This window comes from Typopeltis vanoorti, chromosome 18 (genome assembly GCF_054136105.1).
Source record: "Typopeltis vanoorti isolate ZY-2024b chromosome 18, IOZ_Tvanoo_1.0, whole genome shotgun sequence".
Classification (NCBI taxonomy): Eukaryota; Metazoa; Arthropoda; class Arachnida; order Uropygi; family Thelyphonidae; genus Typopeltis; species Typopeltis vanoorti.
The window spans coordinates 64794302-64815480 of NC_143566.1; the positions used below are offsets into that span (position 1 = coordinate 64794302).

At 35.6% G+C, this 21179-nt stretch overlaps 1 protein-coding gene across 1 annotated transcript in view; it reads left to right on the forward strand.

The window, feature by feature from the left end:
* Zir (dedicator of cytokinesis) overlaps positions 1–21179 on the forward strand; it is a 667641-nt gene that overhangs the window by 421605 nt on the left and 224857 nt on the right. Inside the window, exon 32 of the mRNA XM_090407837.1 lies at positions 15962–16120. Coding sequence (XP_090263963.1) covers positions 15962–16120 — 159 coding nt within the window. The remainder of the gene's footprint in view (positions 1–15961; positions 16121–21179) is intronic.

Here is a 21179-nt window from a genome sequence, read left to right on the forward strand (position 1 = left end):
TTCAGGGATGATCCCTTGTTCTGGCTTTGCCAGCCAAGTGCTGAAACATTTCTCTTGCATCAATCCTATAAAACCCTTTAAGCAACTTAGATGTTTCTATCATATCCCCTCTTTTTCTCCTATCAACCAACTTCTGCAATCCATGCACCTTCAATCTATATTTCCTCATAAGGAAAATTCTACAGCTCACTCACCATCTTGGTCACTCGCCTCTGAATCCACTCCACCACTTCCTCATCATCAAGAAATCCAGGCAACCAGACTTGAGCAGAGTAATCCAAATGTGGGTGTATAAGGCCTGATAAAGAGAAATAACAACTTCTTTATCTCTACTTGTTAATATGTTCTTCATTAGCCAAGTAATCTTATGGGCTACCTTAGCAATATATCCTCTAAACTTTAACTCTCTGTCTACCACCACTCCTAAATCTCTAGCTTCATCTATTTCCTTGAGTGCAGTGCCATCAATGTGATACATGGCTTGTAATCTATTTATCCCAAAATGCATAACTTTGCATTTCTCCACATTAAACTGATACCCATTATCTTTTGCCCATACTGACAGTCTATTTAAATCATCCTGTAAGCTCTCCACATTGCCTTGATTAACTATTACTGTACCTAAATTCTCATCATTAGCAAACAACTGAATATTTCCATGCATGTTATTTCCCATATCATTCAGTTTCCTTTCTATATGTATATTCATTTGATGTCATAAATGTGCTATATTAATTTTAAGAAGATAATATTTCACATTTTGAAGTGCAGTTCAGGTGTTTTTCTTTCCTTATTTTTTTGCTGTCAATCATGTTTTTCTCTATGCATTATTTAGTCTTATTAATAAAAAAAAAAAAAAAAAAAAAAAAGAAAAGAAAAAGCACAACATAGTACTAATACTTATCCAGAAATGATAGCAATATATTTCTATTCAAAATGCAAAAAACAGAAGAAATAATTTCAATATTATTTGCCTACTTCCTATCAAATAATACTACTTACGCTTTTATGAAATATAGTTCCAAAGACTTTTAAAAAGGTGTTTTGTTTAATTATAGAAAAAAAATTTTTTTTCATAACAATGATTATCAAATTTTGATAATCATTGTTATGAAATTTCAGTGACATCAACATCATTTTTATTATCAATAAAAATGATGTTGATGTGAGTTATATTTGCTTTTCTGCATCTGGTTACAATTTTAATTATCAATTTCATAGACTTGATGGCCTGGTTGACTAAGTGGTTAGCGTATCTGCTCTCCAGCCAAAAGGCTGCAGCTTCGAATCCTGTCGTGGGAATGGATGTTTGTGATTGTCTGTGAAAATACTAGTTGTGATGATTGGTGATAGATGACGTTGGTGTAGATGATGAAGATAGTTGCAGTTGGTAGAGATGGAGAGTTGTAGAGTAGGTGCCTTTCTGCGATGAGTCTTTTGACTCTCTGGAGATGTTACGTAATAATAATAATAATAACTTCCCAGTACTGGATTATGAAATAATCACTATAAACTATTTATTTATGCTTCTGGCAAAAGAAATATGAAGCAGCTACAGATCAATCTCCAGACCAGAAAGCTAATCCAGGACCTCATCTGTAACCTCATGGATATCCTGGAGGCCATCACCATGAAATTTACTCCTTGGGCAGTCATTCACATTATGAGCGATTGTCTGTGCCTGGGGGAACAATCACAATAAGGGTAGTCTGACCTTCACCATTTATGTAGAAAGTTTATTTTTCACTTGGTTAGAGTATAGTAAATTTAGTTTAATCCTTTATCCAAGTGTGAGCAAACAAAGTTTGCGCCTGAAAGTATCTTCAGGACTGAGGTAAGGTGGTACACACCAGGGCAACTCGTTGCAAAGGTGGAGCAAGCTACCAATACTACTGTCTCAGTATCTCCTATAATGCAAAACACATCTCCTTACGGATGTGTCTAATGTTCTGCATTAAGGGAAGGGCCACTACCCAGACTAGTTTCGACCTTTATTGAGGTCTCTTCAGTGGGAGCCAGGCCCAAGCTGAGATACCCGGCAGAAGCATTCGCAGGTCATCTCTACCTATAGGAGTTGCCAAATGGTGTGCCACCCATTTTTTATAAATTACTCTGGATTTAGAGAAAGATGTTGAAAGTTTATTTTTCACTTGGTTAGAGTATAGTAAATTTAGTTTAATCCTTTATCCAAGTGTGAGCAAACAAAGTCCCAGGAAGAGCAAAACCAGCTTGCAGGGTACAGGAATCTTCAACCAGGAAGCATTTCTTGGAAGATTGTTGAACCAATGTTCTCTCATGTCAGGTGTTGATGCTAAGGCAGCTGAAGAGAGTTCATCCATGGACCAGAAAGGGTTTCTTAATTTTAGGCAAAGACCAGGTGGATTTATGAGAGTCTGATGCAGAGGCAGGAGTGGGTTGTTCATTACTTTATTAAATTCTTTAATCAAGACTTGTCTTCTCCATATATTTGGTGGAGCAATGTTAGATGGGCAAGTAGCCTGCGGAGAGGGGGGTGCTTCTTCCCTGGCTGCCTATCTCTCTAATTGTGCAAATTGTAGAGTTTATCTGGGTGTCTATAATGTTAGTGTGTGCACTTCTTTCCCAGACAGGGGCACAGTATTCTGCTGCAGAGAATGTGAGGGCTAGTGCAGATGACCTTAAGACATCAGCACCTTAACCCCAGGTTGTTCCAGCAAGCCATGAGATGATATTATTTCTCCTTTTAATTTTGTTGGACAGGTTGGTGATGTGCCTTTTATAGGTTAGGCTTCTGTCCATGCTCACTCCAAAGTATTTCGGGTGAGGCTCATGTTCTACTATTTTGCCACAGAAAGAGAGGTTGAGGTGTCGATTTGCCTCTGCATTGTTCAGATGGAATGCTGTGGATTTGACTTCAGGTACCACTGCTTGATGTACTTTTCCAGGATGTTCACGTCTGTATTCGAGGTTGTTTCCAGGTTGGCAAAGGAGATAAATTGGTTTAGGATCACCAGGTCATCGGCATACATATATTTGCTGGAGTTGGTATGTGATAAGACAGACATGTAGGTGTTAAAGAGTAAAGGGACTAACGCAGAGCCTTGTTGGAGACCATTGTGGACAAATTTGGGCCTGCTCTTTTTTCCACCAATATGGATCTGGACCTTTATGTTGGAGAGAATGGATTCAAAAAGCTGGAAAGTTGTTTTGCACCTTATGATATTGCTTGGCTTTAGGAAGAGGCCCCTGATCCCCACTGTGCCATAAGCTGATGCTAGGTCAATGAAAGTGACTCTGGATTTAAATTTCTTCTCAAAGCCGTCTTCAATCTTCAATCTATGTTGTCAGGGCCAGGACCTGATCACAGCAACTTCTTCCTGATCTGAAGCTAGCTTATTCAATCGGGAGTGCTCTTTCGATGAGTGGTGAAATTCATTTAAGAATTCTTTCAAAAAGTTTAAAGGTGGAGCAAAGCAAGGAAATAGGTCTTAGATTTTTGACATTATTTGGATCTTTCCCTGGCTTGGGCACAGCAATAATTTTGGCCTCCTGCCACAGTTTTGGTAGTTTTCCAGTTGTTATAATTTTTGAGAAAAGGGCATCCAGCCATGCTTGACCTCATTGGCCAAGTATTTTTGAAACTCAGGGAGGATACCATCCACTCCTGTAGCCTTGCCATTCTTGGTGAGTTTTAAGGCTTCGTGTACCTCCTCCAGAGATGTTGGGTGTACAAGTTCAGGAAGATTGGGCCCATCTTCAGATTTTTTCTGATGGAAGATCGCACAGTTATTTTCCTGGTAGAGCTGTGATGTATCTTGGAGGTTTTTAGTAAATGATTAGCCATTTGATCAGGAGTTATCTCTGGTGGATTGTATGTTGTTGGTTCTGCCTTCCCCCCCCCCCCATTTTCTAAGAAGTGACCTGCTTTTCCAACTAGATTTGGTAAAGTCAAGTTCATGGATGATTAAGATTCATCTTTCCTTTCTGTTTTTGTCGAGCATTGCTATGAGCTCCATAGCAAAAGTTGGATCTTCAGTTCCTTCATATTTGGCTAAAAGTTCTTCAGTTTCCGTACTCCAGCATGGGATGTATTGTTTTCTGCAGCCTCTATGTATAGAGACTTTGGCTGTAGTTTTGATTAGTTTAAGAAATCTGGGATAGCAATTAGGGATGGGTGGTATTGCTGTAATAATTTGCTCAGTTTGTTTCTCAAATACATTCCAGTTGGATCTGCGAAGGTCCATATAGCGAATGGTGTTCCACTGATGATTGGAATTGATGTGGCTGTCTCTATTAGTGTAGGACAATGCTGGCTGTTAGGGAATCTGTTGAGGATGGTTCTGGGATATAGGTTCTGTTCCATCTGGCTGAGTGAAGAGTGCCTTTTGGCTTGGTGTCGTAGATCAAATACAGGTTTTATGTATCCATCCAATTAACTAGATTATCACCATCTTGGTTGTTAGAGGAATAGCTCCACATGGCGTGATGAGAGTTGAAGTTACCAACATATATAGCAGGATGAGGTAATGGCCGGTCCATCTGGTCAGGCCAGGATTGTGATGGTGGTTTGTAGACAATGTACATGGTTGTATTTTGAATTTTAATACCTATGCAGTATTCTGCTTCAAGCACACATTGGGTTATGTCCTTGACACAAGGCCAGATGTAGGTTTCCAGGCCATGCTTGGGATGGCAGTTATAAGACACAAGAATTAGGTCTGGGATCTTTAGTCTATTGAGAGCTGTGTCAGGCACAAGGGGTTTTCTGGAAAGCCGGGACATCAATCGCTTTGTCTTTGGCTATAAACTATGAAAGATGGTTTAGGACAGTTTCAGAAGTATCTTTAAAGATAAAAAGTTTATGTATATGCATGATTACCTTTATATGTCAGCTAAACATTATATCTCTGGGTCAGTTATGACCTAAGAAAGCCCAGTAGTAGTTTTTAAAAAATGCCATACAACCATAAGCATTAACATTACTATTTTCCTGATTAAGGAAAATTGTAAAACACGTTTCACTTTTGCAGCCAGAAATGTTCCAAAAGTTATTAAAGAATGTAAAGAATTTATACTTACTTAACCATCAATCAATAAACTTTTCACATTAAATATAAGTTTATTGCTCGACATGAAGAGCCTCCATAGCTCTGTCAGTATAGACAAAGCCCTTTGGTCAGAAAGACCTGGGTTCGATTCCCGTCAGTGACGTATGGAACCTTTATCTGGTCTTTTTCGACTAAAGGTGAATTAGCCAGTCTCACATGGAGGTAGGGTTTTTTTTCACCTGGTAACTCAGGTTTTTGATCCCCCAGAACTGGCAAACTGGCCCAGTGAATACACATGGATTACAGTCATGAATCGTGGTGAACTACCCTGTAAAAATCTCACCAGGAATACTTTATGGGCAGTGCCTACAAAGTCAGCTATGGCCAGAAATGACTGAAAGGGGAAAACCAGTAGCAGCTCAAACATGATGTTGCATCCCAGAGGTAATTATCATAACAGAACCTGTATTGTTGTTCAAAGTATAAAATCCACAAATGTAGAAAAGTATAAGCATGTTTACAGAATATCCATTTTCATCTACCATGAAACAGCAGCTGGCATAAACACACATTATCACTCAGCTGACTTCAAAGAATGAAACTAAAGTGAAATGAAGTGAAATACCAAGAATAGCGATCAGAATTTTACTCACCTTTGCAACGAATTGCCCGGTATTGTACCATGTACTAGGACTACTTGCATTAGCGTTACGCTAGTAATCGCCGATTTTTTTATAGTTTACTATATTCGACATGAAACTCTCTGATTCCAATCTTTGAGTTTCTTATTCGGTTTTAAAACAATGTGGGATTTAATATCCCCTTAATTTAAATAAAGTGAAATGATCAGAAGCTCATAAAATTTTAAATTATTATAAATATGTTGTAATATGTTTAGAAACAACATGACATTTATAATAATTTATTTTATTTTCTATAGAGAAAACTATATATAAATATTGAATATCTACTTATATCTGCTTGTATTGTTTTGCTAGTTTTATTACAGATACTGGTGGCTACTTTTTTATAATAATAAAAAAATCATATATTGCAGTATAACAATTAAAGAAATTCATCTCAGAAATTATAGAAATAAAGATAAGCTATCTAAGAGATCAGCAAGAGAAAATAAGAGAATTTACTTGGACAGTATGATAGAAGAAAATTTTCATAGGAAGGGAGATATAACAAGCAGCCATCCTTGGAAAGAGTATGAAGAGGGTGTGTGAATGAGGACTTGAGGAGCAGGTTCTTTGTGTGGAAAGGGATTGGTTCTGAGATAAATTTCTTTAATTGTTATATGTAGACACATGGAGTAAGTTTAAATTTAAATGGAAAATTTCATGACAGAAACATATGTTCTGAAAGAAGGAAGCAAGAAAGTGCAGTAAGAAAATGCACATAAAAATAGTATGCTGCTAACTGAAAAGAGGAAAAAATTGCTAAAAGATGGAGAGAACACGTGGATAAGATTTTTAATATAGATAAGGTGATGAATGCCTTGGACAAGAGACATGTATATACAGTGGTATACTTAGATTTTGCAAAGGCTTTTGGTAGGTTGTCACACAACAAGTTGGTTAAATTGGAGCAGATGGATGGGATAATAGGTCAGTGAGTGGAACACAAACAGGTAACTGACTGTCAGATATATGCAGTATATATATATATACACACACACACACACACACACACAGTGGTATCTCGCTAATCCGAACTAATAAAAACCGCGCTCGTTCAGATTAGCGAAAAGTTCGGATTAGCGAATTTTCCCCCAAGAGGCAACAGTAACTAGCGTTTAAGACAAAAATAATCAGATTCTAATGGTACATCAATTTAACTCTGTAAATAAATGAAGTAACTGATAGAAAAAAAAACTACTGTACTGTAATATAAAACTTAGAAAATAATACAGTACACAAGTTTATTTTAGTAAAAAATTTAGTTTGTATGTGTACCTGTTTTGTTGAGGATTCTGATTTAATAAAATTGCATAGTTCAGTACATAACTTAATTTGCGTAAAAAAAATATCACTTTCTTGTACATAACACAAAAAAATAATACAAAAAAAAATTTTTTTTATTTCTTTGTAAAAAAAGTCACTGATTTTCTTTTGCTTCTTGGAAGCTAAACTTTTTTTGAATGCTTCTTCTCAGAGCTGCATTAGCAATAAAATTTTGTGGAAAGACGTATCATTCTGCTTAGCCTATTCTATATGCATATTAAAACTATCAACTGCTTCTTCATGTTTTATTTATTTTTTTCTTCAAATTCTTTATCATCATCATCAACGTCTGCTAATTCATTCTGTAGCGTCATATTTATAATTTCAGCATCTGATTTGATTTCGAATTCACTTTCGGTTCTACCTGTAATCCATTCTGTAACATCTGTCTGTGAAATTTCAACATTTGGATTTATAATTCTAACCAAATTGTGCACGTTTTGAATTTCCGCTTTTTGTGTATCACCGTAGTTATCTTCATAAATTCTAAAAGGCCACAGTTTTTTCATGACGCTTGACAGCGGTGATTCATGCTGACAATACAGTACATACTGTACAGTATAAAAAAAGCAAACATGAACACACAATAAATCAAAATTGGCCTACAGTGTAACCATACAATCGACAGTATGAAAAAAATACTGTACTGTAATAATAATAAAATAAATAATAATAGTTAAAATAATAATTATTAAATAAAAATAATAGTATACAAAATAATAATATGTAATAAATAAAACTTTTTTTTTCCTTTCAAACTGCAGTTCGGATTACTAGAGGGTTCGGATTAGCGAGATACTACTGTATATCAGCAAGTTGTGCATGTTGGTGTGGTATCTCAAAAAGAGGAATGTCACTAGTGGTGTGCTGAAAAAATCTGTTTTGGGACCATTGTTGTTTTGCTTGTATATTAATGATTTTGGGACAGGTTCAAAACTGGGAATATGCGAATATTTGCAGATGATGCAAAATTGGGGAGAAAACGATGGGAGTTAAGGAAATGTTGTGGCCTTATGGGAGATTTTGAATAGTGTATAAGTGAGTGGAATTATCATTTCAGTGTTGCAACGTGTAAGGTTTTGAAATTTGGTAGGCAATGATGGGATGCTAAATATACGCTTAGTGAAGGAGGTAGAAGTAATGAGACATCTAGGAGTGGTGGTTGACAGGGATTTGTTTGAAGTTTAGGAGTAACACTATGCAAGTTACAAAGTCATCACATCAGATTATAGCAATGATGCACAGGACTTTGACATGCAGAAATAGAGGTCATAGTTCCATGATATAAAGCTTTGATCAAGCCTCATATGGATTATTTTGCACAGATTTGGTCACATGGTTTTCATGGAAATGAAGATTTATTAGAAAGGGTCCAGTGAAGATTGATTAAGGTGATAACTGGTCTTTGGAATATAAGGTAAGCAGATATATTGAGGGAATGCAATTTGCAAAGCCTTTTAGATAGGAGGAGGAGAGGGCATATGATTGAGCCATAGAAGTTGGTGAGGAGTTGTTACAGGTTAATGTGGAAGAAATTTTTCATAGAAAGGAAGAGGGAGATAGAACAAGTGGCCATTCATGGTAAGTGATCTTTAATAATATGTTAGAATGCCAACATATCCACACAATGAAAAACAGCAATGATAATCATAATTCTAAAGAAATGACCTTGCCAGCCTGGTTGGCCGAGTTAGCGTATCCCCTCTCCAGCCAAAAGGCTGCGAGTTCGAATCCCACCATGGGCATGGATGTTTGTGATTGTCTGTGAAGGCCCTAGTGGTTGGTAGTTGGCGGTAGATGGCATTGGTGTTAAATGATAAAGGTTGGTGGAGTAGTGAGACGAAGAGTTGTAGAGTTGATGCCCTCCCTCGATGTCTTTGGACTCCCTGGAGGTGTGATATAATAATAATAATAATAAGTCAATCTCACCAAATGAAAATTGGAGGGGAATTAGTCTATTCTGAGTTCTCAAAAAAAATTATTTGTAAAATTTTGATAAATAGGATTAAATGTGAAATACAAAAGATATTAAGCTGTAAGCAAGTTGGTTTTAGAGCAGGTCAGAGTGTATTCTTACTTGACAGAATATCATTGAACAAATTATATAATTCATAATATATCCTTTACCTTTAATTTTTATAGATTTTGGCAGAGCTTTTGAGCTGTTGAAGAAGAGAGACATTATGAATAATTAATCGGTGTCTAATAATAATAATAATTATTATTATTATTAGATGTTCGTAAATATATAGGAGCAATAAAATACATATATAATAAATAATATGTTTATAAATGAATAATAATAAATATATATTGATAAAATAAATATATAACAACAAAAGAAAGTAAAAGGTACAGCAAATAACATCAAAATAATTATTTAAAAAAATAGCCATACGGCTTCATTTCAGCAATGTAAAATTACATAGGCAAAGTGGATATTAGATCCAACATTATTTCAAAGCTGAATGTTTGTAGAAACTATTCAAGTTTCATAAAAATGACCAGAGAGCTTGAGAGAATACAATCCTTGGCATCTGAGTTGCCATAGTTTGCACTACTTAAAAGACGAGCACTTCCCAAGCATCCAACATGTCACTTTTACAAAACTTTCATAGTTTTTACAAACATTCGACTTTGAAATAATGTTGGATCTAATATCCACTTTGCTTATGAAACATTAAAATAATTTGAGATAAGGTCTGGTTGTGTAAAGATTGTAGGAAATCTGTACTACCTTTTAATGGTCATCAATTGTATTATGAAAAAGGATACAAGTATAAGGAGAGGAACAAAATGAAATCTCACATCACAGCTGAAAGAGATAACACAGTTATAATATCATTATACAAGCAAAATCTGAAGCATTAAAATAAGACAGCTGAAAAAGTTGGACTTAAAACAAATATGCATAACACAACTCTGTATACTGCCAGTTCACTGGAGTCTTCATGCTTCCACTTTCTGTTGGCCTGTTAAAACATAGTATCAGCTGCCCAACATACATTTCAGTACAACTATAAAGACATAAAACCTGCTTATTCTCCCTCCTCATTTATTTCATCTACCACTGTCATCTGGAACAGCTTTCCTCATAAAGTGTTTCCCAACAGCAACAATTCCACAACTGTTCAAGATGACTGTTCAACAATTCCACAACTGTTCAAGTAAACTACCATATTTTCCGGTGTATAAGACGCACCCAAGAAATTTAATACAATTTTCTGCATAAAACCTCACAGGCTACTTTGACTGCATGTGTACGAATAATTTTTGTTGAAATGGCAATGCCATTTTGCCGATTTTCTTGCACCCATTTCAAAATTTCGGTCTCTAGTTCTGGCCACTTTGCAATTTTTCCACGTTCCACGCGCACTTTTCATTACGCAAATTGTACAAAATCTCCTTCTGACCACGCCAAGTTCTAATAATTTTTTCTGTAGGCGGAGGTCCAAAATGTCTTTCAGCTTCCCTATTCCCGTGTTCTTCTGCATATTTTACAACCTGCAATTTGTAACTTGAAGTATATGAATGTCGCCTGTTTTTTTCCATCACTAAAATCTACGGGGAAATATCAAACTGAACACAAAATATCTCAACACGTCAACTCAATACTGATAAACATCGGTAACTGATTACTCGGATAAGATATTATGAAACTTGAATAGGGACTCCCCGTTCTTAGCCAATGACGCGCTAGAAGTCACGTGAAGGTCACGCATCAATTTGATTGCACCATTAACCGCCTACAAAGATCTTGGAACATAAAAGGGAGTGCGTATGACTTTGAAAAGAGGAAACAATCTTTGCCTTCATTATACAGGGTGTCCCAAAATTCACGCAAGAAGTAATTTTGATAGAAAACACAGATTTTTAATTAAAAATTGTAATTTCTTATTGATTCATAAAGTATACAGTATAGGGTTATGCATGGAATAGTATATCGGGTAAATGGCCTCCACGGCTTTGCTGGCACATACGCACTAATTTGTCGAAATTTTCCATGACCGTTTTGCATAAATGTGGCTGAATTTCATTGATACAGCGCTCAATTTCCTCCTTCAAGGCGTGGGTGGTTGTGGGCTTGTTGGCATAAACCTTAGACTTCAAAAAACCCCAAAGAAAAAAGTCCAACGGCGTTAAGTCACATGATCTGGACGGCCAATTCTGATCACCAAAACGGGAAATTACACGACCAGGAAATGACTCATGCAGTAATTGAATTGTTTCTCAGGCTGTATGGCATGTGGCACCGTCTTGTTGAAACCACATGTCATCCACATCCATATCTTGCAATTTAGGCACAAAAAACTGGATTATCGTGTCGTGATAGCGAGCACCATTAACTGTTATTGCCTTACCAGCTGCATTTTTGAAGAAGAATGGACCGATGATGCCTCCAGCCCAAAATCCGCACCAAACAGTGACACGTTGTGGATGCATTTGTTTCTCAACAATCACTCGTGGATTTTCTGAACCCCAAATGCGACAATTTTGTCGATTAACGAAACCATCAAGATGAAAATGAGCCTCATCGCTGAAGATGATTTTGTTCGAAAAATAAGCATCCACTTGTTCCATAATCCATTCAACGAACTCTCTTCGCTGTGTGTGGTCAGTAGGCTTCAGTTCTTGAGTCAATTGAACTTTGTAAGCATAAAGATGCAAATCTTTCATGAGAATATGCTGTAGAGAGCTTCTCGAAATGCTCAATTCAATACCACGGTGCCGAATTGATGTTCCTGGACTCTCAGCAACACTCTCACAAACTGCTTCGATGTTTTCTGTTGAACGACTTGTTGAAGGACGGCCAGAGTATATAAGATCACTAATTGATATAGTTTCCTTGAATTTTTTAATTAATCTTTTCACAGCTGATGAAGTTAAATCACTATTCCGACCATATTTTGTACGAAAATTGCGAACTGTAGCTGCCAAACCTTCATTATTTTTAAAATATTGCTCAATGAAAATGCGTTGTTCTTTCGTGTAGCGCTCCATTTTTAATAACCCTGAACTGTCAGCTGTCACTCTGTCTTTTTTTCCTCGCACTTTACCGCACAAATGGCGCTAAATTGAAATCTCGCGTGAATTTTGGGACACCCTATATAAGAAGCATCCCATTTTTAAGGTAAAAAAGTGCGTCTTATACACTGGAAAATGCGGTACTTTCTCAGTTGTCACCTGTGTTCTGCACATGATACTGTTATGCCATATATGTTTTTACCTTTTAGGTATGGGAGAAAAAAGCCTTTTAAAATGAACAATAAATGCTATAAAGAATGCTTCTAGCAATAAATGCTAGAAGTTAGTAATGATGTAAATTTTTCATGTAGTACTATCATATCCTGTACACCCCCTTGATGGTACATACATGGTGGGAATTTGATGATGATGATAGAAAGAGAAAAAAAAGTGGTCAACATACTATAGATTGAGTCAATGAGACTTTCTGTAGCAACATCACTTCCCATACCTTGGAATTCATGTTGATACTGAAGGTGGAACTGACACAGATATACAAAAGATTAATGAAAGCATCATTGTGATTTAGATAAGGCTTAATTGTGAATAGCTTAAGAATGCTATGAAGCTCATCAGAATCAGCACAGTCTACTAGCAGTGATGGTCTAAAAATTTCAGAATTATGGGAAATAGAGTGATTTTGAACTCTCACTAATAACCTAAAGTTATTTGTAATATGTGTATGCAACTGTTATGCAAACAGTTTGTTTATATATATTTGTACTTTATATACTCATATTCATAGGATGATTTAGTTATTCATTCTTTTTTACATACATATACTTTTTTATATGTACTCTATATGCTATTTTTTTAGCAAATGTCATAATATAATTTTTAAAAAAATCAAATTTAGTAAATTTTTTTGTTTAGATATTCTCTTATCATACCCTTTTACATCTCTGTAATGCATCATGCACTCCTTTCTCATTACCTAAGTTTATTTATAGCTGTGCTAATGTTTACAGTTTCCTATGGATTCCTAACAGTATCGTGTGACTGGTTGGAGAATGGTAGAAAGAAACTACTCTGTGATATCTGTTATCATTCCATTCTCACTTCATGTAACCACCCATTCTTTTTTTGTGTGTTCACTGTGATGATGCAATGAGATACTCATCATGAAATGTAGGTGTTTTATATCAATTACTTTAGGGGGGAGAATGCTTATAAAACAGCAACACTTGCCTTGTCAAAGTCCATTATACAACAGACCATACCACGGGAAGGTGTGGCTGGGAGAAGCTATATATATATATATATTGTGCATTGCCTGCCTATTAATGGCCCAAAGTTTACTTTCTATGGCAATACTTGGTGTTATGTGTTCACTCTGATATAACGAAATATAAGTGTTTTAAATCAAATAATTTAAAGATTTTTGAATCTTAAATTATCATTTTATATTACTTTCACATGAATATTGGTCACAAGGCCAGTTAGGAAGTAAATGCAGTGTATGAGCTGGAGTCAAGAACAAAGTAACCTCTCTTGATATTCACTCTTGAAGAGCTGGAGATTGTGAAAGAAGATGCCAAGTTTTCTGTAAGCTGAGGATGCTATAAAAGTGTGTGATTATGCCAGGAAAGGCTAGGTGTAAGAATCAGTCTGAGAAGAGAGATCTAATCTTGTTAAGCATTATTAAAGGTAAGGCAAAAAGAAAAAGACAAAACTGTGTGTTTTCAAACTGCTGAAGGTAGCTAGGTTGTTATTGTACTGGTTTGCCATATATACAGTGCTATCATCCAAAACTGTAAACAGGGTTTGAGGTCAGTGAAATTAGAGAGGAAGAGAATAATGAAATAACACTTGTATTGGTCCAAAAATCTGAACAGAGAATATCTTGCACCATTACATGTAGTGAATGACCTGAGAGAAAATGGCAATCCAATTAAAAGGGAGGAATTAAGACCAAAAGATTACAGTTTAATGAGAAGCCCTCAATGCCAAACCCCATCAGATGCCTTGGAAACGTCCAGTGCATCAAATTTCTCCAAACCTTTCCATGACATACAGGGTGTTCGGGATAAATTTGACATATTTATAATTAATTATATTTTTCCGTAAGTTACATGTATTAACACACACTTCTCTTCATTTAAAAGTTTGGACCCTTCTTCATTCATATACAAGATGTCAGAAAGGATGGATAGCTGGAACCCACCTGAATCATGGAAGAGAATAACTTGTATCATGATGATTCGTGCCCGCCATCAAAATAAGGATATTACGACTGCTGCCCAATGCTCCCTGAATACAGTAAAAACAATCAGGCATGAACTAGAGACTTGCAATGGTGACCACGAGGATGTAGCAAGAAGAAAGATCCCTAGCAGACGATCTGATTGCGTTCGTACAGCAGAATTCCTCGCAAATCTGCAGGAACAGGTGTTGAAGAACCCTGGCATTGGAATTCGGGCTTTGTTCGTGGAGTTGCTAACTGTAGTCAAGCCCTGGATAACAAGGGTAGCCAATGGTAGGCCGTATGTATGGCAGCAGGATTCGGCCCCTTGCCACACCTCTGGGAAAAGTCAAAAATGGTTGTCTGAAAATTTCTACGACTTCACCAGTCCAAATGTTTGGCCTCCAAACTCCCCAGACCTTAACCCCATGGATTATTTTGTATGGGGCGCAGTTGAAAAAGACACCAATCGCACTTCCAGTAATACAAAAGCCCAGTTAATGGATAAAATTAAAACAGTTTTTGCGGCCCTTCCCAGGGAGACTGTAGCATCAGCTTGTTCGAGGTTCCGAAGCAGAATTGAAGCTGTGATCGATGCTAATGGTGGTTATTTTGAGTAAATCTTGTTGATAGTATTGTAATTAACTCTGCCTGTAATGTTTTTTTGTCAATTCATTAAATTTAATAGATACAAAGAAGATTTTCTTTTTCCTTACGAAACTGTCAAATTTATCCCGAACACCCTGTATATCCAGAGGTGGGTGATATAGTCAAGCAGCTCTGCTGTGGATCTTAATTGGAAAAATCCATATTGGTAGTGGACAATTCCAGTTATCCAGTGTCAAAGAAGTTGACCATTACCTTCTCCATCACTTTAGATATCACTGAGGTGAGAGCAAGAGGTCAATAGTTTGATGCTCAACATATAATTTTTTTTTCTGATATATTCTTTTATCTTCAGTGAAAGTCTTTTGCCATAAATGCAGTGCAAAGTATTATAACTGTACACCATATTGATTTCATAGTCTGTGCAAATAACTTTTAGGTGCTTTTGAAGGTTTCTAAACTAGATTTTCCATGTTCATATGCCTCTTCTCAAGAAAAAATAAATTTAAAAAAAATAGGAAGGGAGGGAGAGCTAAACAACTCTAAGCCAGCAGTGATGTGACAGACTTGGCATTTTGTAACCTAATAATGACTCTAATAGGTTTTTGAAGTTTCTAAACTTACTAATCCAGATTGTGCATAAACTGCAATTCATTTTATCACTCTTTCACTATGATGAAAGCTTAAAATAACTTATAAAATAATCTTTAAGATCTCAGATACTGTGTATTCTGCTTAAGCAAAATGTTTCTTCAATATATGGAGTTTAGTAGTAAAGCACAATTAATGTAACACTTTTTCAGGTTATGATACCGAAACCTTGTTGATTTGTGTAACTATCCAGTCCTTAATACTTCATTATATTTATAGTATTTTCTTACATAAATCTCTTTTCCAAAGTACTATATATTAATTATGCACATTATCAATAAAATTTCTGTTATGCATTTTTCTCTCTCTTACACAGTATTTTAAGTTGAATGATATGCTTCATTTTAATAAAGATAAAAGAGTAAAAATATGTAATAAAAAATTTATCCTAATGTTAATTTTCTGTTAATTAATTTATTTATTTTTAAATTATAATATAATTCTATACATGTTTATTTTAGAATTTTGCTCGTGTGAAGATGCAAGTGACTATGTCCCTAAGTTCTCTAGTAGGAACTAGTCAAAACTTTAATGAGGAATATTTGAGGCATTCTTTGAAAACCATTTTAGTTTATGCAGAAGAAGATTTAGAATTACAGGATACTACATTCCCTGAACAGGTATACTCATTAGTTTCATTATATATTTCATAATTTATATATGCTCTACATCATATGCACACTAAGTGAGTGACTGTTGGATTGAAAAGTTTTGAAAGGCTTCAAAAGATTTACTGTTTACATCCATGGGGGCTATAAAGTTAAAATTTTACACAAACATAGATCTGTGACATTCATGTATTGCTATGAATGTTTCTCCAAATTAACAGACATTGCGAAGTATACCGAATAGTTTGTACATGGAAGTTTAATATATATATATATATAATTTCCAAATATCAGAATGTGTAATTTCATACTCATGTTTCAATTTCACTAATAGTCAGCCAGATATTACAGTAAACTCTTTCTTTATATCTATATTTTTATGACAAAAGATCTCTGGGGAGTCAGGGACTCATCAAGGGAGGTCACATGTCATACCCACTCTTGAATTCATTCACAGTATCTCACTCACAACCTCCAAAGGCAAGACATTTCATCCATGCACCACTCTACAAGAGAAAAATCTAGAGCTCACCTCTTTCTTGACCACATTCATTCTCAACTTCCCTGGATGCCCTCTTGTCCTCTCCCTATCCTCCATAAATTGAAAAATTCCATCCACCAGTATCCCGTATGACTCTTTCAGAAGTTTGCAGTCTCTATAATATAGCCCCTCTTCCTCTTTGCTAGTGTCTGTAATCCACAAACTTTCAATCTCTCATCACAGTCTACATTCCACAATCCCAATATCATTTTTAACACACTCTGTTTCATCCCTCGCCACTGTACCGGCATCACATCAGAAACCAGGAGACCAGATTTGTGCATAATAGTCCAGATGAGATTTTTGCCTCCCACCATCTAGAATCTGAACACTGTATGCCTCTGATGGTTCTTTGGCAAAAAAAGACATTAAGAACATAAATAACTTGAACACTAAAAATCTTTGGTTCCTAATGGTATCTCTCTAATTGTACTCAAACTTTGTGCTCCTAAGCTAACACTAGTCCTCTATCATCTCTTGAATCTTCTATACTCAGCTGGTGCTTATCCCAGCATATGGAAACAAATATATATATCCAACCCATTCCAAAAAAAAAAGGAGATAAAAGCCTTCTGTCCAACTACTAACCAATTGCCATCACCTTGATTCTCTCCAAAATAATGGAAAAAGTTATCAACAATCAAGTTGGAAGTCCACTAGTTAATCAGCAACCACCAATATGAATTCTGCTGATCTAGATCCACATCTGATCTTTTAGCCTGCATCACCAACCATTGGACACATGCCCTGGAAAGGCTCAAAGAAACAGGCTGTCACTCGAGACATTTCTAGAAATTTTGATCATATCTGGCATTGAGGCCAGCTAAGCAAATTGCCGTCCTCTATAATGGGTAGACAACTTTTTCTCTGCTGGTTCACTGCATTTACTCTCAGTCACCACTAAGATTAGTGGTGATTGAGAGTAAATCACCACTTATCTTAGCTTTGCCTATAGTTCTCTCTCTCTCTCTGTTTGAAACATATTTGGTTATAATTTTTTTTTATATGTAGATACCATATTATAAATACTAAACCTCATACATACATTTTATTTATCTTCTTATAACTATTAACTATTTATTAGTATACTGTATACATAACTATTTTAATACCTTGTATAGCTTAATAATTGTTTATTGAAACCTTTACTATATGCATACTATATATATATATATATATTTTTTTTTTTTTGTACATATACTTCATTTATTTTTCCTTATAACTTTAATGCCTGGTGTAGATAACTATCTATTCATACTTTTAATACAGATACTAACATTTTGTACATACATTTTATCTTATTCACTAATTTATCTAACTGTTTATTTATTTATTTATATCCTGTGTACTACTGTAACGTGTCGTGGTGCAGTATGATCTTAGCTGTCCTTGTGCCATAAAACCACAAATCAACCAACCACTTCTCCATTCATTCAGCTTATTTGACAAACCATGCAGTTCTCAGACATTCCAAGCTTCAAGATTGTCTTCAATCAGTGCCTTAAAAATTGGTCTCCAAAACATCCTTCAATGGAATGAGAACAATCTGATCTCCTTGAGTGCCACCAAAATTCAGTCCCACTTTTTCTCTAACAAAAGGGATCTCACTCATCATCCTCCGTAATACACACATCACTAGCCAAGATCAGATCTCTCCATTGGACATTAGTCTCTCTTTGCATAATCACATTACATCAATAGTTTCCTCAGTTCCTAAAATTCTAGGCATTATTTTCTCCTCAAGAAGCTATTTTACACCCACCCAACGTCCAACCCTATATAAATCCCAAATTCACCCGTCATTAGAATATTGTTCATACATTTTGGGTGATACACGTAAAACCTCTAAAAATTCTTGTTTTTGTCCAGAGGAGAGTATTTCAGCTCATGGATTACCCTTCCCTCACAGGCTCACTTGAACCTCTATTTCACATATGCAATGTTTGAGCTCTCTGTCTCTTCTGTTTCCGTGATAATTCCTCCAGTGAATTGGTAAACATCACTCCTCCACTAATTATTTGGCTTATTAAACCAAAAGCAGTAACAGCTGTCCAACATCCCTTTTCAGGATGTTGGACAGCTGTCCAACATCCTGAAAAGGTGATATTGAACCTGCTTCTTTTCTTTTCTTCATTTATTCCATCTACCTCTGTCTTCCAGAACAGCCTTCCTCATAATATTGCCCAATGCCTACAACCTCAGTATCTTAAGAAAAATGTGAATCTTTCTCTATCCTTACCTGAACCTCGCAAGTAGTACTGATGTGCTATAGGTTCTTGTACCTCTCATATGTTGGATAAAAAAAAAAAAAAGTTATGGAAATTGTGACCAACCAATCTGCTAGAATCACTGATACCAAAGAATACTTCTTTCCCCATCAAATGTAGTTAAAATAAGAGTTTCCTCAAATTACTGATGATTTTCTTGAAACACACAAAATAAATTTTTCAAAGATTGAAAGTCCCGAAATTTGCATGCATGCATGCATGCATTCTAGCAAAAATTTTCTGCAAATTAGTCTGTTGTTTATTAGGATTCTCAGTATTGTTAGGTCTTATATTTCAGTCTCTTACTGCAAGGAGACTGAAATCTATCATATTTCTTTCTGATATATTCAAGATTCTGTCATTGATGCTTTCTACTCACTCGTCTGAATTTTCTCAGGAGCTTCCTATATATCTATGGTCTCTATTCTTACTTCAGCTGTTTAGATGATAATGATTTATGGTTTTCATGGCACAAGGACAGGTCATACTGCACCATATCAAAGGTTATAGCAGTACACAAGGTAAGACGATCACAAACATCCATGCCTGCAGCGGGATTCAAACATGCAACCTGTTGGTTGGAGAGCAGATATGTCAACTACTTGGCCAACCAGACCTGCCATCTGTTTAGACACAACTGTTTTATTTCCAACCCATCTCTCAGATCCAAGAATTAAAATTGCTTTAAATACTGTCTTGTATTATGTGGTTTAGCATGTTGTCTAATTTCTCTCTTATTCCACAAATTTATTTAACTGTCTCCTCACCAGACCAGCTTTGTTTATTCCATTATCTGTCTCCAAATTTACATATATATTCAATTACAATCCATCAAACATAAGTAAGCCATTTTTTCATCAAATTCATTCCAAATCCCTAAAAACTTTATGCTATTCCACTGCATTGAATCATTTACAATCATCATCATTCTTATCTGTTCACTCCTATCATATTTTGACAAAACAATTACACACTTGACTCTCTCTCTCTCTCTCGCGCTGTACTGTTTCACTTCTTCTGATAATTCTTTCATATTCTCGCACATTCCATACTTTTCTCCTTTTGCACTTTTTTTTTTCCTATTATAGTTTCCCACCCACGAAAGATTTTTCTGTAAACCTATAGTGAATTTGGAATGTAGGTGGGCTAAGGATTTTATTTGTTTTTTATTAATTTTATACATTTTGGTATTGTTTATTGATTTTTTACATATTCAGAAACCCTGCTCTAGAGACCAAATATGGAACAACTTCTTCAAACCACTTCAGGCCTCAAGTAAGCAGGGCAGTGGTTTTACACTGAGCAGTGAAATTCATCTCCCAGCCTAAAGATAATCATAAACTCTGTGCCCACAACAGGATTCGAACTCACAATCTATGGATTCAAGCATGGGTATACTAACCACTCAGCCAGCTATGCCAACTTTCACTAATATCTTTAATCTTCATGTCCGAAGCAGAGTTTCATTGCATGCTTAACAAGCACATCCCTGGAATCACCATACAATATTGTCTCCTTACTCTATGTTTTCATTCATTATTACTCTCCTTACTTTTCCCTCTCAACTCTTTACCACTTTTCTTCCAGACTGCTTGCCATATATTTTTCCAAATGCGGATACTCACATTTTGTCCTGTAAAAGATTCATGTAAGCATGTTATTTCATTCATTTTCTCCTCATATATATATATATATATATATATATAACCCACAAAAAAAATTTTACAAAACTTCTATATCACATTATTATTATTAAAAGAGACCCCCACATGGATTCAGTCAGTCTCAAAAATTGGCCATCCACATCCACATTAGAGATGTGGATGGTAAAAAATTAAAAAGAAAGAAATAATCTATTAATATGTTTTTTTGAACAGTTGAAGGTGTTGATAAAATGATAGAGGTTGGCTCTTTCAAAGTATAAATATATTAAGATAAACAGGCTTAGGGATAGATGGAATGAAAAAGCTAGAAGATGTGAGGGTGGTCTGAAAAGTTCTCAGCCTCGACCATAGATGGCAACACTATCAGCAAGATTTTTTTTTTCTAAGTGGTACATCTGTCATAAGCATCTATGTGAAATTGCAAGTCATTCTGTCAAGTAATTTGTTTTATACAGCTGTCTGAAGCAAAAGTGTTGTCTGTATCCCTTGAAATGGATAAAACTGAGTATCGTGCCGTTATAAAATTTTTTGTAAAAGATGGTTTAGCGCCAAAAGAAATTCATTCGAGGCTCATAAAAGTTTATGGACACTCTTCTCCT